This window comes from Salvelinus namaycush, chromosome 34 (assembly GCF_016432855.1).
Source record: "Salvelinus namaycush isolate Seneca chromosome 34, SaNama_1.0, whole genome shotgun sequence".
NCBI classification, from domain to species: domain Eukaryota; kingdom Metazoa; phylum Chordata; class Actinopteri; order Salmoniformes; family Salmonidae; genus Salvelinus; species Salvelinus namaycush.
Window position 1 is genome coordinate 15,833,185 of NC_052340.1, and position 15,907 is coordinate 15,849,091.

At 45.3% G+C, this 15,907-nt stretch overlaps 1 protein-coding gene across 1 annotated transcript in view; it reads left to right on the forward strand.

Moving 5' to 3' along the window:
• LOC120029212 (neurobeachin-like) overlaps positions 1-15,907 on the forward strand; it is a 327,891-nt gene that overhangs the window by 265,641 nt on the left and 46,343 nt on the right. The window contains exon 46 of the mRNA XM_038974506.1: positions 6,663-6,775. Coding sequence (XP_038830434.1) covers positions 6,663-6,775 — 113 coding nt within the window. The remainder of the gene's footprint in view (positions 1-6,662; positions 6,776-15,907) is intronic.

Here is a 15,907-nt window from a genome sequence, read left to right on the forward strand (position 1 = left end):
GTTTTTGTCTTATCTAGGGTTTTTTGTATGTCTAGGTGTGTGTTTCTAGTCTAGACATATGTAGGTCTATGGTGGCCTAGATTGGTTCCCAATCAGAGGCAGCTGTTTATCGTTGTCTCTGATTGGGGATCCTATTTAGGTTGCCATTTTCTAGTTTGGTTTGTGGGTTATTGTCTATGGAAGTTGCATGTCTGCACTCATTGTTTATAGCGTTCACCTTCGTTTTGTTATTTTGTTAGTTTGTTTAGTGTTCTTCGTGTTCATTCGTCTTACATTAAAAGTATGTATTCACATCATGCTGCGCTTTGGTCTCCTCACTACGACGTTCATGACAACGCTGTTATCCAGAGTGACCTAAAATCGCCTTAACCACTCTAACCCTAACCCAGCATCATAATGTACCATTCACAACACCCAGATCTAACCCTAATAATTCTAATTCTAATTCTATCTATACATCACAGCAGCAGGAGAACCACCCTTCCATTAAACTACATTAAACACTCAGTGGCCATCTTATTTGCTGTGGGAACTTCTGTGTCCTAATCAAGTACATTATCATTTGGGTATGACATGTTTCTGTCAGAGGAAGTAAGAGTAGCCCCCAGGGGCACACAGAGCTGAGAGGTTGGGGACAGATCAGAACATTGTAGAGCAGGGAAGCTAGAAGGTTGAGAAGCTATCGGAGGCTGGTAGTTTGGGGAAAGAGCAGAACATTGCAGAGTAGAGCAAAGAGGCTGGGAGGCTAGGGGGCTGGGAGGTTAGGGGACTGGGAGGTTTAGAGGCTAGGGGGCTGGGAGGATGGAAGGCTAGAGGGCTCAGAGGATGGGAGGATGAGAGGCTAGGGAGCTGGGGGGCTGGAAGGTTGGGAGGCTAGGGGTCTGGGAGGCTATGGGGTTGGGCGGTTGGGAGGCTAGGGGGCTTTGAGGATGGGAAGATAGGAGGCTAGGGGGCTCGGAGGATGGGAGGCTAGGGGGCTGGGAGGCTAGGGTGCTAGGAGGATGGGAGGCTAGGGAGTTGGGGGCTGGAAGGTTGGGAGGCTAGAGGGCTGGGAGGATGGAAGGCTAGGATGCTGGGAGGATGGGAGGCTGGGAGAGTGGGAGGCTAGGATGCTGGGAGGCTGGGATGCTGGGAGGGTGGGAGGCTGGGGGCTTGGACGTTAGGGGCTTGGACGTGTTTCAGGAAGCAGACTGCTGCTGTGTGACTGATGGCTCTTCAAAGATGAAATAGCTGTAGTGTTTCTCTTTGTTGTAGCCTCAGGTCAGGGGTCATCTTTCATTGAGGTATGTGCGCACGCGCGTGTGTGTGTAACACCGTAGTGTTGTTAGAAGTGAAGTGGATTGCTGTTTAAACTCTAAACCGTCAGTTTGGAGTGCAGCATGGAAACTTCTCTGTCTACAAACCAAACAAAACTCACCTCAAACCAAACACCTCTCACAGTGCTGCACATCCTCTCACACCAAACTAAGAAAAGGGTTTTTTAATGACTATCTTGCAGTATCTTGGATTTAATTCAAATGTTTTATTTTGTTTAAATAGTTTTTGTTTAATAAAACGATTGTGTCAGTGCTGATAGTGGTCTCCTGTCCTGTTTGACTGGCTGTTGTGGGTCTGCTGCTAGTGTGTAATACTGCTCTATAATCAGTTGTTGATATCACCCCATCACCCCATCACAGCCATAGTTCTGTTCTCTGATTGGACCAGCTCATATTAGTGTCTTCTGATTGGACCAGCCCATAACAGTGCTTACTTATTGGACAGCCCATAGCAGTGTCTTCTGATTGGACCAGTCCATAGCAGTGTGAAATTAGAGAGGACTTGTGGCGACTTGGACGGTTGAGGAGCTCCTCATGGTTCTCATGGCTGAGTTAGGGTTCCATCTGAAAATCATCAAAACCATTTTGCTGAAGAGGAAAACTAAGCTCTCACATCTGGCAACCCTCAGTACAGCTGCATGTGGGCACCGCCATGACTGAGGTATCCATGGTAACCTCCACGGGCTGTCCAATCAGGAGGCTAGCCTGGCGGTGTCACATCAGGCGTGTTCAACGACAACACGGTGACCAGGAGGACAGATCTATATCTCTGTAATTACATATATAACACAGAATACATATAGACACTACACATACTACATATACACACTGCACACACTACATATACACACTGCACACACTACATATACACACTGCACACACTACATATACACACTGAACACACTACATATACACACTGCACACACTACATATACACACTGAACACACTACATATACACACTGCACACACTACATATACACACTGCACGCAATACATATGTACACGACACACAATACATATACACACTACACATACACAATACATATACACGCTACATATACACACTACATATACACAGTACACATACACACTACATATACACAGTACACATACACAATACATATACACACTACACACACATACTACATATACACACTACACACACACACTACACACACTACCTACACACACTACCTACACATACTATATATACACAGTACACACACACTACATACACTCACTACATATACACACTACATACATACTACATATGCACACTACACATACACACACTATATATAAACACTACACACACTACATGTACACACTACACATACACACTACACACACACCCTTTGCTCCTAACCATGGACGTATTTATTACGGAGACCGTTTACGAAACAAACAGAAGCAAACCGAGCAAAACGAGAGTTTCTATTGGACAAATTCAGGTTGGTCCCTCCCCATTTCATTTGATTTGCTTCCGTATAAGAAACGTTGAACCCCAACCCCAGACTGGCCTAATATACTCATCAGGATCAGGCAGAGAAAGGAAGAGCACACCAACACACAGACACACAGTCAATCAATCATCAATCCCATTTATTTATAAAGCCCTTATTACATCAGTGGATGTCACAAAGTGCTATACAGAAACCCAGACTAAAACCCCAAAGAGCACGTTGGCTAGGAAAAACTCCCTAGAAAGGCAGGAACCTAGGAAGAAACCTGGAGAGGATCTGAGGGGCTGTCCAGTCCTCTTCTGGCTGTGCCGGTGGAAATTATAAGAGTACATGGCCATTAAGGCTAGATTGTTCTTCAAGATGTTCAAATGTTGATAGATGACCAGCAGGGTCAAATAATAATCACATTGGTTATAGAAGGTGCAACAGGTCAGCAACTCAGGAGTAAATGTCAGTTGGCTTTTCATAGCCGAGCATTCAGAGGTCGAGACAGCAGGTGCGGTAGAGAGAGCGAGAGGGATAGAGGGGGTCGAAACAGAAGGTTCGGGATAAGGTAGCAGGTCCGGTGAACAGGTGTGGGTTCCATAGCCGCAGGCAGAACAGCAGAAACTGGATCAGCAGCACGACCAGGTGGACTGGGGACAGGCAGACCCAGGAGTTGCCAGGTAGTACTGAAGCATGGTCTTAGGGCTAGAGGTCGACCGATTAATCGGAATGGCCGATTAGTTAGGGCCGATTTCAAGTTTTCTTCTTTTTTTTTTTTACACCTTTATTTAACTAGGCAAGTCAGTTAAGAACACATTCTTATTTTCAATGACGGCCTAGGAATGGTGGGTTAACTGCCTTGTTCAGGGGCAGAACGACAGATTTTTACCTTGTCAGCTCGAGGATTCAATCTTGCAACCTTACGGTTAACTAGTCCAATGCTCTAACCACCTGCCTCTCATTGCACTCCACGAGGAGCCTGCCTGTTACGCGAATGCAGTAAGAAGCCAAGGTAAGTTGCTAGCTAGCATTAAACTTATCTCTAAAAAACAATCAATCGAACAATCATAATCACAAGTTAACTACAAATGGTTGATAATATTACTAGTTTATCTAGCGTGTCCTGCGTTACGCATTCACGAAAAAGGACTCATGTTGCTCCAACGTGTACCTAACCATAAACATCAATGCCTTTCTTAAAATCAATACACAAGTATATATTTTTAAACCTGCATATTTAGTTAATATTGCCTGCTAACATGTATTTCTTTGTGTCACTTCTCTTGCAACAGAGTCAGGGTATATTTAGCAGTTTGGGCCGCCTGGCTCGTTGCGAACTGTGTGAAGACTATTTCTTCCAAACAAAGACAGCCAACTTCGCCAAACGGGGGATGATTTAACAAAAGCGCATTTGCGAAAAAAGCTCAATCGTTACACGACTGTACCTAACCATAAACATCAATGCCTTTCTTAAAATCAATACACATAAATATATATTTTTAAACCTGCACATTTAGCTAAAAGAAATCCAGGTTAGCAGGCAATATTAACCAGGTGAAATTGTGTCACTTCTCTTGCGTTCATTGCACGCAGGGTGGCTGTTGTCGATGTGTTCCTGGTTCGAGCCCAGGTAGGAGCGAGGAGAGGGACGGAAGCTATACTGTTACACTGGCAATACTAAAGTGCCTATAAGAACATCCAATAGTCAAAGGTATATGAAATACAAATCGTATAGAGAGAAATAGTCCTATAATTCCTATAATAACTACAACCTAAAACTTCTTACCTGGGAATATTGAAAACTCATGTTAAAAGGAACCACCAGCTTTCATATGTTCTCATGTTCTGAGCAAGGAACCTAAACGTTAGCTTTCTTACATGGCACATATTGCACTTTTACTTTCTTCTCCAACACTTTGTTTTTGCATTATTTAAACCAAATTGAACATGTTTCATTATTTATTTGAGGCTAAATTGATTTTATTGATGTATTAAGTTAAAATAAGTGTTCATTCAGTATTGTTGTAATTGTCATTATTACAAATACATTTTAAAAATCGGCAGATTAATCGGTATCGGCTTTTTTGGTCCTCCAATAATCGCTATCGGCGTTGAAAAATCATTATCGGTCGACCTCTACTTAGGGCACAGGTCCTCCGGGAGGGGAGAGAGAGAGATAGGAGAATTAGAGGGAGCATACTTAAGATCACACAGTACACCAGATAAGATGGGAGAATTACACCAGATAGGACAGACTGACCCTAGCCCCCTGATACATAGACTATTTAAGCATAGCTACTGGGGACTGAGACAGTGGGGGTCGGGGGACACTGTGTGCCCTGTCCGACGATACCCCCTGACAGGGCCAACCAGGCAGGATATAGCCCCACCCATTTGACAAACCACAGCCCCCACACCACCAGAAGGATATCAGAAAACCACCAACTTACTACTCTGAAACAGTGGCATGTCTTCATAGGCTTCCCCAAAACATTGACCAAAATAAATAAATAATAATTTATATTTCGTCTTGCAGCGCCCCTCCGTCTCTGTATGTGTAGCCCATCTATCTGATGCTGTCTGGTCGAAAAGAGTAGGATATTGTTGTCGCCCGTGGCATTGAATGGGAAGCCAGCAAGGATTTGGCTTTCCTTGATAAAATAGCCAATCACCGTTGAGCTAAACTGAGTGAGCAAGCATTTTAGCCAGGTAGTCTAGGACAACAAAAACTAAAAGTGTGTGTACTGTATGACAGAGTCATAGACCATTTCAGAAACATGAGAGGAGAATGGCATTGGCGTTTTTCTACAAGTAGGGTGAGTCAACACACACATACACATACACAGACACACACACACACACACACACACACACACACACACACACACACACACACACACACACACACACACACACACACACACACACACACAAATCAGGACCATGGACATACACATTATATTTTGCTTAGGTTGATCGGACCTTTTAGTTGTCACTGTATTAGACTAAGCATAGGTGTTTTGATGATGTGCTGAAATAGTGGAGGCAGCTCCTGTTTTCTTTGCGACTTTGCGCTAACTTTCCGCTGTTCTACATCAATAGTTGTTTAGTAGTCCGAAAATGTCAAACGGATGTTGCTCTCTGGTTTTGTGATGAATTTATTCTGCCACTGTGTCTTTTTATTGTCTCTGCCTTTAGGCTTATATATCACAGTGTCAAGGCATATGAACTAACAGGTTATAGCGCAAACAATGCAATTATCACAGCACATAGGTTTTAATATGGCATTTTGTCCCTGGCTTGGCTTCACCAGTGATTTTACCCACGCACTGCTACTGCCCTGAGACAAGGCAGAGTATAGCCCACGAAGATCTCCCCCACCACACGAGCCCGAGGGGGGCGCAAGACCGAACAAGAAGATAACATCAGTGACTCAACCTCAAGTCGAGTTTAGCGGAAAAAAGCCTGGCACGACCTGATGCACCCCCCTTAGGGACGGCATGGGAGAGCACTAGTAAGCCAGTGACTCAGCCCCCGTAATAGGGTCAGAGGCAAACACACACACACACACTCCCACACTGCTCCCATACTAAGGCCTCCCCACAGAGAGCAGAGTGAGGACTATTTTAGCGGTGGTGTCACCCTCCCAGACAGGAAGTTAGTCTGTCAGAAACAGGAAGCTGGCCTGAAAGGAGTCTGATGGAATGCTCTACTGGAATGTTGCATGCTGGGTCCCCAAAGTAACCTAAGCCTCGTGTGTACCCCGCAGTTCTCCCATGCGCCCTGCAGTCTCACACATCCTCCCCCGCCCCACCTCATCCCCTCCTCTTTCCTCTCACAGAACTTCTCTAACAGATCTCTGTCTGTCTCTCTCTCTGTCTGTCTGTCGGTCTGTAGGGAGGACCTACAATGATCTGAACCAGTACCCGGTGTTTCCCTGGGTTCTCACCAACTATGAGTCCGAGGAGCTGGACCTCACCCTGCCGGGCAACTTCAGAGATCTCTCCAAGGTACTGTCATTCTGTGATACACCCTGGGTGAGACTGGAGGAGAGGGGGAAGGAGAGGAACGGTGGGGGAAATTGGGGAGGAGGGGTAAGGACAGGAGGGGTGAGGGTCTCAGTCGGCAGAGGGATTTCCATATTAAGGCCCATGCAGGCTGGAAGAGAAAGGCATCTTGACTGGTAAATAATGCAGACATCATAATGCAGACATTAAGTGCTCAGTCTGAACCCAGCGCTGGAATGTAGAGAAGGAGCTGATAGTTTAACATCCTAAGTGTCTCTGCTCTGTTTGGTACTGTATCGCCTCAGCACATAAACTGAATGTTCTAGTGTCTTTGCTCTGTTTGGCATGGTACTGTCCTCGACTATCAACTGTAGGAGAGTTTTAAGTGTCTGTATGATGAGGGCTTCTGGCCCTGTTTAACTTCCTAGCAGCGCTCTCTCTCGCTCTCTCTCGCTCTCTCAACTCACAGACTCACTGACCTGAAAACAATCGCATTCCTGTCTGAGCTTTCCTTCTCTCTCACTTTGTCACACCCTCCTTCCCCCGTTCCCGCTCTTCCTCAAAGTGCCGACTCCCTGACTCTCTCTGAGCTCCGTTTTCACAAATGTTTTTTTATACATTTTCACCTCAGATCCCAGACAAGTGTTTGCTAGGGAGGAAGCAGAGGGACAAGCAGGGTGGCAGGTAGGCAGGGAGGGAAGGAAAAGCAGGAAGGGGGGGAAGGAGGGTATGGAAATGAGAGAGGTTGCTGAACTGATGAAAACAAGAAATAACCCCAACCAAAGCACCCTGGTAGGTATGTGTACTGATAATGTCAGTGAATACACTTCCCTCCTAACAGATGTCTGTAAGGGTAGTCTCCTCTCCACCTGGTTCATAGCAGTTTCACCCAGCCAGTCTATAAAGTCACTGTGTGAATATTTCTACTCAGCCCTGTTGGTGATCCAGTATAATCCAGTGTTCGCTCTGGCAGCAGGTCTACAGTAAGACACACAACTTTCCTGTGTCTTCCTGCTGTCGTTTTAACCCTGTGGCAGATTCAGTTTGTACACAGCCAGGTGTGTGTGTGTGTGCGTGTGTGTGAGAGAGAGAGCCCGAGCCCTCTGGCCTGTGGAGACAGTTATGTATTGTAATGTATTCCAGTGACATCCTCCCATGCTGTTTACAAGCTGAGCTGCCTTCATTACCTTGAGTTCACAGGCCTCTCTTTCCTGACAGTTGTCCTTGGAACCCCAGGGCTCACACACATCTCCAACCCCAGGGCTCCTACCTCCAGACGTACCAGCAAGCGAACTGAACTTGAATGAAGGGGCTTGAGTTCTCACACATATAATCAGATTAGACAAAGAGCAGGGGAGAGAGGAAATAGGGAGGAACTCGGAGAGAGAGAGACTGTAAGTGTTCTGAACGGAGTCATGTAAAACCACCAAACCACTAAAACATCTGTACGTCCCAAATGGCACCCTATTTCCTATATAGTGCTCTACTTTTGACCAGAGCCCTATAGGGTGCTGGTCAAAAGTAGTGCACTATGTAGGGAATACGGTTCCATTTGGGAAGCAACCATCCCGTGATATTTTGTCCTCTGACTCAGCTGCTCACACCATGGGGTCACGTGACTACCAATCAGGAAGTGGGTGCCAGTACCAGCAGGCTAAATGTCCTTTAGCTCCTGGATGATACGCCACTTAATCATCTCACACACCTGCAATTTACCTGCTGATCAGCCAGCCAGTCATCCGTGTTAAATCCAACTGAACAGAGTGTTCTCTGCCTCAGGGCCACAGTGGAGCATTCCTACTGTCAGATCACAGGGCACACACAAACACACACAAACACACACACCCTCCATGTCAGCGGTACAGTGGTGTGGTGGAGCGGTTCATTAGGTTTTAATGATTATTTCCTGGTGACTGACAGGTGGCTGATGGGAAAGGGAAGCTCATCTCCTCATAGCTGTTATTTGATGGAGTGGAAACGCTGATAATCCTATATGAAGGCATACTGAGCGTGTTCTGCTTAACAATCTAAAGGTTTATCATGGCTGTTGTTCTACCTGTTTTTGTGTGTTTCTGATAGGAAGTGATGTGATGTGACTCTGTCAACTTCTCTCAGGGAGAAACAGCCAAAGCTGTGACGTGACAGCAGACATATGTACCTGATCTACTTTACCTCCTAGCTACTGTTATGAAACGGAGAGGGAGCTTGTCCATACAGGTCTTCGGACCCGCGGCCTTATGAACCAGAGCCCTTCACGTTTTCGATGGCTCCAAGAAAGCTAGCTCACTTGGAAGAGAAATTATATTTACATTTAGGTCATTTATAGCAGATTTTTTCATACTGGTCGCCCGTGGGAATCAAACCCACAACTCTGGCATTGCAAGCACCATGCTCTACCAACTGAGCCACACAGGACTCTAGTGTGCATATATGTGTGCATATATACAGTGCCTTCAGAAAGTATTCAGACCCCTTGACTTTTCCACATTTTGTTACGTTACAGCCTTATTCTAATTGTTTGCCTCAGCAATCTAAACATAATACCCCATAATGACAAAGCGAAAACAGGTTTTTAGGAATTTGCTCCAGGTTTTTTAAAATTTGCTCCAGGTTTCCTCCAGATGTGATGCTTGGTATTCAGGCAAAAGAGTTCAATCTTGGTTTCCTCAGACCAGAAAATCTTGTTTCTCATGGTCTGAGTCCTTTAGGTGCCTTTTGGCAAACTCCAAGCGGGCTGTCATGTGTTTTTGACTGAGGAGTGGCTTCCGTCTGGCCACTCTACCATAAAGGCCTGATTGGTGGAGTGCTGCAAAGATGGTTGTCCTTCTGGAAGGTTCTCCAATCCCCACAGAGGAACTCTGTCAGAGTGACCATCGGGTTCTTAGTCACGTCCCTGACCAAGGCCCTTCTCACCCGATTGCTCAGTTTGGCCAGGCAGCCAGCTCTAGGAAGAGTATTGGTGGTTCCAAACTTCTTCCATTTAAGAATGATGGAGGCCACTGTGTTCCCAAATTTTTCAGTACCCTTCCCCAGATCTGTGCCTCGACACAACCCTGTCTCGGAGCTCTACGGACAATTCCTTCAACCTCATGACTTGGTTTTTGCTCTGACATGCACTGTCAACTGTAGGACCTTATTTAGACAGGTGTGTGCCATTCCAAATCATGTCCAATCAATTGAATTTACCACAGGTGGACTCCAATCAAGTTGTAGAAACATCTCAAGGATGATCAATGGAAACAGGTTGCACCTGAGCTCAATTTCTCATAGCAAAGGGTCTGGATACTTATGTAAATAAGGTATTTCTGTTTTAAATTTTTAATACATTTGCAAACATTTCTAAAAACCTGTTTTCACTTCATCATTATGGAGTATTGTGTGTATATTGACGAGGCAAAACATTTATTTCAAATCAAATTTTATTGGTCACGTACACATGGTTAGCAGATGTTATTATGAGTGTAGCGAAATGCTTGTGCTTCTAGTTCCGACAGTGCAGCAATATCTAACAAGTAATATCTAACAATTCCACAACAAATACTTAATACACACAAATCAAAGTAAGGAATGGAATAAGAACATATAAATATATGGATGAGCAATGTCAGAGCGGCATAGGCTAAGATGCAATAGATAGCATAGAATACAGTATATACATATGAGATGAGTAATGCAAGATATGTAAACATTATTAAAGTGCCATTATTAAAGTGGCCAATGATTGCAAGTCTGTATGTAGGCAGTAGGGATGCAACGGTACAGTGGGCCCACGGTTCGGTATGTATCACAATGTATGGGCCACGGTACGGTTTCGGTATCTTTATATTTAAGAAAAGTGTGCGCTGGTATGACTCTCATACAGGGGACAAGTTTGAACACGTTGCACTTCATCTCCCAATCCAGTACATAGTGAACCATCACAGTGAGGTAGCTTCCAGTACATAGTGAACCATCACCGTGAGGGAGATTCCAGTACATAGTGAACCATCACAGTGAGGTAGCTTCCAGTACATAGTGAACGTGAGGTAGCTTCCAGTACATAGTGAACCGTCACAGTGAGGTAGCTAACACTACATAGTGAACCGTTACAGTGAGGTAGCTTCCTGTACATAGTGCAAATCTTTGGCTATGAATACTCCCACTACTTTCGTTATTTCTTTATGAATTTGTCGCAAATTGTTGTTGGAAGGCAGCAGTGAGAGATTGTGTTTTCGCTAACGAGTGGACTCCTTGCTCCAGCTCTACCTGCAAGGGATACGGCCGGGTGATGGCGACGTAAATGACACATCATGTTAGAAGTGTTTCCACTCAAGTAGCTGACAGTGGCAAAGCAATGCTTGAAGACTGTACTTTGTTTGTTTATGGTCTTCTTACCCTCGTCATCGTAATTAACACTGGATCCAAAATGTTCCCACACAGCAGTAACTCTTCAAATTTGCTTCTCTCTGTCTCGCTAGCGCTTGCCATTGTCACATTGGAGCTGAGAGAATATTTGTTTTTAGTTTCCCCTTTCTTCATGGGGCCCCTTTAGGGAGGTTTTCTACTGAGAGGCCTTCCTGTGACATCAGGTGCTCTAGGTGTCCTGTAGGGCAGGTAGTTTGCCCGCGGTGATGCGTTGTGCAGACCGCACCAGCCTCTGGAGAGCCCTGCGGTTGGGGCCGGTGTATTTGCCGTACCAGGCGGTGATACAGCCCGACAGGATGCTCTCAATTGTGCATCTGTAAGGGTTTGTGAGGGTTTTATGTGACAAGCAAAATTTCTTCAGCCTACTGAGGTTGCACCTTCTTCACCACACTGTCTATGTGGAAGAACCATTTCAGTTTGTCAGCGATATGTACGCCGAGGAACTTTAAAACTCTCACCTTCTCCACTGCTGTCCCGTCGATGTGGATAGGGGGGTGCTCCCTCTGCTCTTTCCTGAAGTCCACAATCATCTCCTTTGTTTTGTTGACGTTGAGTGAGAGGTTATTTTCCTGACACCACACTCCGAGAGCCCTCACCTCCTCCCAGTAGGCTGTCTCGTCGTTGTTGGTAATCAAGCCTACTACTGTTGTGTCGTCTGCAAACCTGATGATTGAGTTGGAGGCGTGCATGGCCACGCAGTAATGGGTGAACAAGGAGTACAGGAGGGGGCTGAGCATGCACCCTTGTGGGGCCCCAATGTTGAGGATCAGCAAAGTGGAGATATTGTTTCCTACATTCACCACCTGGGGGCAGCCCGTCAGGAAGTCCAGGACCCAATTGCACAGGGCGGGGTTGAGACTCAGGGTCTCACGCTTAATGGTGAGCTTGGAGGGTACTATGGGTACTATGGTTCTATGGTGCTATGGTGTTGAATGCTGAGCTGTAGTCAATGAACAGCATTCTTACATAGGTATTGTCCAGATGGGATAGAGAGGTGTGCAGTGTGATGGCGATTGCATAGTCTGTGGACCTATTGGGGCGGTAAGCAAATTGAAGTGGGTCTAGGGTGACCGTGGAGGTGATATGATCCTTGACTAGACTCTCAAGCACTTCATGATGACAGAAGTGAGTGCTACGGGGCGATAGTCATTTAGTTCAGTTACCTTTGCATTCTTGGGTACAGGAACAATGGTGGCCATCTTGAAGCATGTGGGGACAGCACACTGGGATAGGGAGAGATTCAATATGTCCGTAAACACACCAGCCAGCTGGTCTGTGCATGCTCTGAGGACGTGGCTAGGGATGCCGTCTGGGCCGGCAGCCTTGCAAGGGTTAACACGTTTAAATGGCTTACTCAAGTCGGCCATGGAGAAGGAGAGCCCACTGTCCTTGGTAGCGGGCCGTGTCGGTGGCACTATTTTCCTCGAAGCGGGCAAAGAAGGTGTTTAGTTTGTCTGGAAGCAAGACGTTGGTGTCCGCGACGTGGTTGGTTTTCCTTTTGTAGTCCGTGATTGTCTGTAGACCCTGCCATATACGTCTTGTGTCTGAGCCGTTGAATTGCGACTCCACTTTGTCTCTATACTGACATTTAGCTTGTCAGATTGCCTTGCGGAGGGAATGACTACTCTGTTTGTATTCTGCCATATTCCCAGTCGCCTTGCCATGGTTAAATGCGGTGGTACGCGCTTTCAGTTTTGCGCGAATGCTGCCATCTATCTACGGTTTCTGGTTAGGGTAGGTTTTAATAGTCACAGTGGGTACAGCATCTCCTGTACACTTCCTTATAAACTCATTCACCAAATCAGCGTATACGTCGATATTATCCTCTGAGGCTACCGGGAACATATCCCAGTCCGCGTGATCAAAACAATCTTGAAGCGTGGATTCCTATTGGTCAGACCAGCGTTGAATAGTCCTTAGCACTGGGTACTTCCTGTTTGAGTTTCTGCCTATAGGAAGGGAGGAGCAAAATTGAGTCGTGGTCAGATTTGCCGAAAGGAGGGCAGGGCAGGGCCTTGTATGCATCACGGAAGTTAGAATAACAGTGTTTTTCCAGCACGAGTGCTACAGTCGATATGCTGATAGAATTTAGGTAGCCTTTTTCTAGATTTTGCTTTGTTAAAATCCCCAGCTACAATAAATGCAGCCTCAGAATATATGGTTGTCACGTATACTCGCTCTAAGGCCTCTAGGTCATCAGGCTGCTGATTATCCTGTTTGGGCTGCAGGGGCAGTATTGAGTAGCCTGGATAAAAGGTGCCCATTTCAAACGGCCTCGTACTCAATTCTTGCTCGTACAATATGCATATTATTATTACTATTGGATAGAAAACACTCTCTAGTTTCTAAAACCGTTTGAATTATATCTGTGAGTAAAACAGAACTCATTTTGCAGCAAACTTCCTGACAGGAAGTGGAAAATCTGAAATCGATGCTCTGTTCTAGGGCCTGCCTATAAATGTCCTTGATATATATCAGTATACATGCACTTCATACGTCTTCCACTAGATGTCGACAGGCAGTGTGAGAAGAAATGGAGTGTATAACTTGATCTGGGGTCGAATAAAAGCTCTTTGTATGACGTGTCACCAGTTTCCTGTTTTCTGGAGAGCGCGTGAAGGGACCTGGTTTTGCCTTCTGAAAGGCTGTCGTTATAGACGACTAATATCTCCGGCTTTGATTTTATTTGATACATGTGACAATATCATCGTAAAGTATGTTTTTTCAATATAGTTTTATTAGATTATTGAAATTTTTTCGGGACGTCTGCGTATGTTCAGGAAGGAGAGCTTCGCGCCACTTTGCTAGCTTTCCGTGCTAATTGACTGGAGAAGAGGACATTCTAAATCCAAACAACGATTGTTCTGGACAAAGGACCCCTTGTACAACATTCTGATGGAAGATCGTCAAAAGTAGGACCCATTTTATGATGTTATTTCATATATCTGTCGTACATGTGTACTAGTAGTTTGCGGCCAGGTTTTGGGCACGCTCTCGCCATAACGTAAACTGCATATCGTAATGAAGTTATTTTTAGAATTCTAACACTGCGATTGCATTAAGAACTAGTGTATCTATCATTTCCTATACAACATGTATTTTTTAGTTAAGTTTATGAATAGTTATTTGGTCAGAATATGGGAGTGTCAGAAAAATATCCGGACGTTGTGGGAAAAAGATGCTACGTTAGCACAATGTATAACCACTGATTTCAGCTCTAAATATGCACATTTTCGAACAAAACATAAGTGTATGTATAACCTGATGTTATAGGACTGTCATCTGCTGAAGCTTATCAAGGTTAGTCAAAAATTATATATCTTTTGCTGGTTTGTTACGATCGCTAACTTTTGCTGCTGGGGAATGGCTTGTGTTTCTGGCTATTGTGGTAAGCTAATATAATGCTATATTGTGTTTTCGCTGTAAAACACTTAATAAATCGGAAATATTGGCTGGAATCACAAGATGCCTGTCTTTCATTTGCTGTACACCATGTATTTTTCAGAAATGTTTTATGATGAGTATTTAGGTATTTGACGTTGGTGTCTGTAATTACTCTGGCTGCTTCGGTGCTATTTCTGACGGTAGCTGTGATGTAAAACTGATTTATAGCTCAAATATGCACATTTTTCGAACAAAACATAGATTTATTGAATAACATGTTATAAGACTGTCATCTGATGAAGTTGTTTCTTGGTTAGTTTGGTTGGTTCTTGGTTAGTTAGGTTGGTTTTGTGCATGCTACATGTGCTGTGAAAAATGTCTGTCCTTTTTTGTATTTGGTGGTGAGCTAACATAAATATACGTGGTGTTTTCGCTGTAAAACATTTAAAAAATCGGACATGTTGGCTGGATTCACAAGATGTTTATCTTTCAAATGCTGTATTGGACTTGTTAATGTGTGAAAGTTAAATATTTCTAAAAAATATATTTTGAATTTCGCGCCCTGCACTTGAGCTGGCTGTTGTCATAAGTGTACCGACCTCGGGCTTGCAGCCAGAAGAAGTTATCCTGCACACATGTCACCATCGTCTCGCGCACCAGCGCGTCATGACACTCACCTGGACTCCATCACCTCCTTGATTATCTTCCCTATATCTGTCACTCCCCTTGGTTCTTTCCGCAGGTGTTATTGACTCTGTTTTCATGTCGGTGCGTTGTTTGTGTTACGTGTTTGTTTTTAAACACTCACTCCCAGAATTTCCTGATTCTCAGTGCACATCGTTACAGAATAACACCTCACCTAAGGGAAGCATCAAGTAGTGTGTTTTTTTTTGTCAGAGTAAATTACATCGGGTCCGGGAACCGCCACAGGCTCCCATGTCTCTGCCGGATCGCCAGGCTCCCCTGCCTCATCGGGCTTTCATGCCTCTGCCGGATCGCCAGGCTCCCCTGCCTCAGCCAGCTTGTCGGGCTTTCATGCCTCCGCCGGATCGGCAGGTTCCTCTGCTTCCACCGGCTCGTCAGGCTTTCATGCATCCGCCGGATCGCCAGGCTCCCCTGCTTCCACTGGCTCGTCAGGTTCTCATGCCTCAGCCGGATCGCCAGGCTCCCCTGCCTCAGCCGATCTATCAGGTTCCCGGGCCCCAGCTGACTCGACAGGTTCCCGTGCCTCAGCTGGTGTGATAGGTTCCTGCGCCTCAGCTGGTGTGATAGGTTCCTGCGCATCAGCAGGGTGACCAGTCCGCTCCTGATCCCCAAGTTCGTCGCCTTTGATGCCGTCTTGTGGCT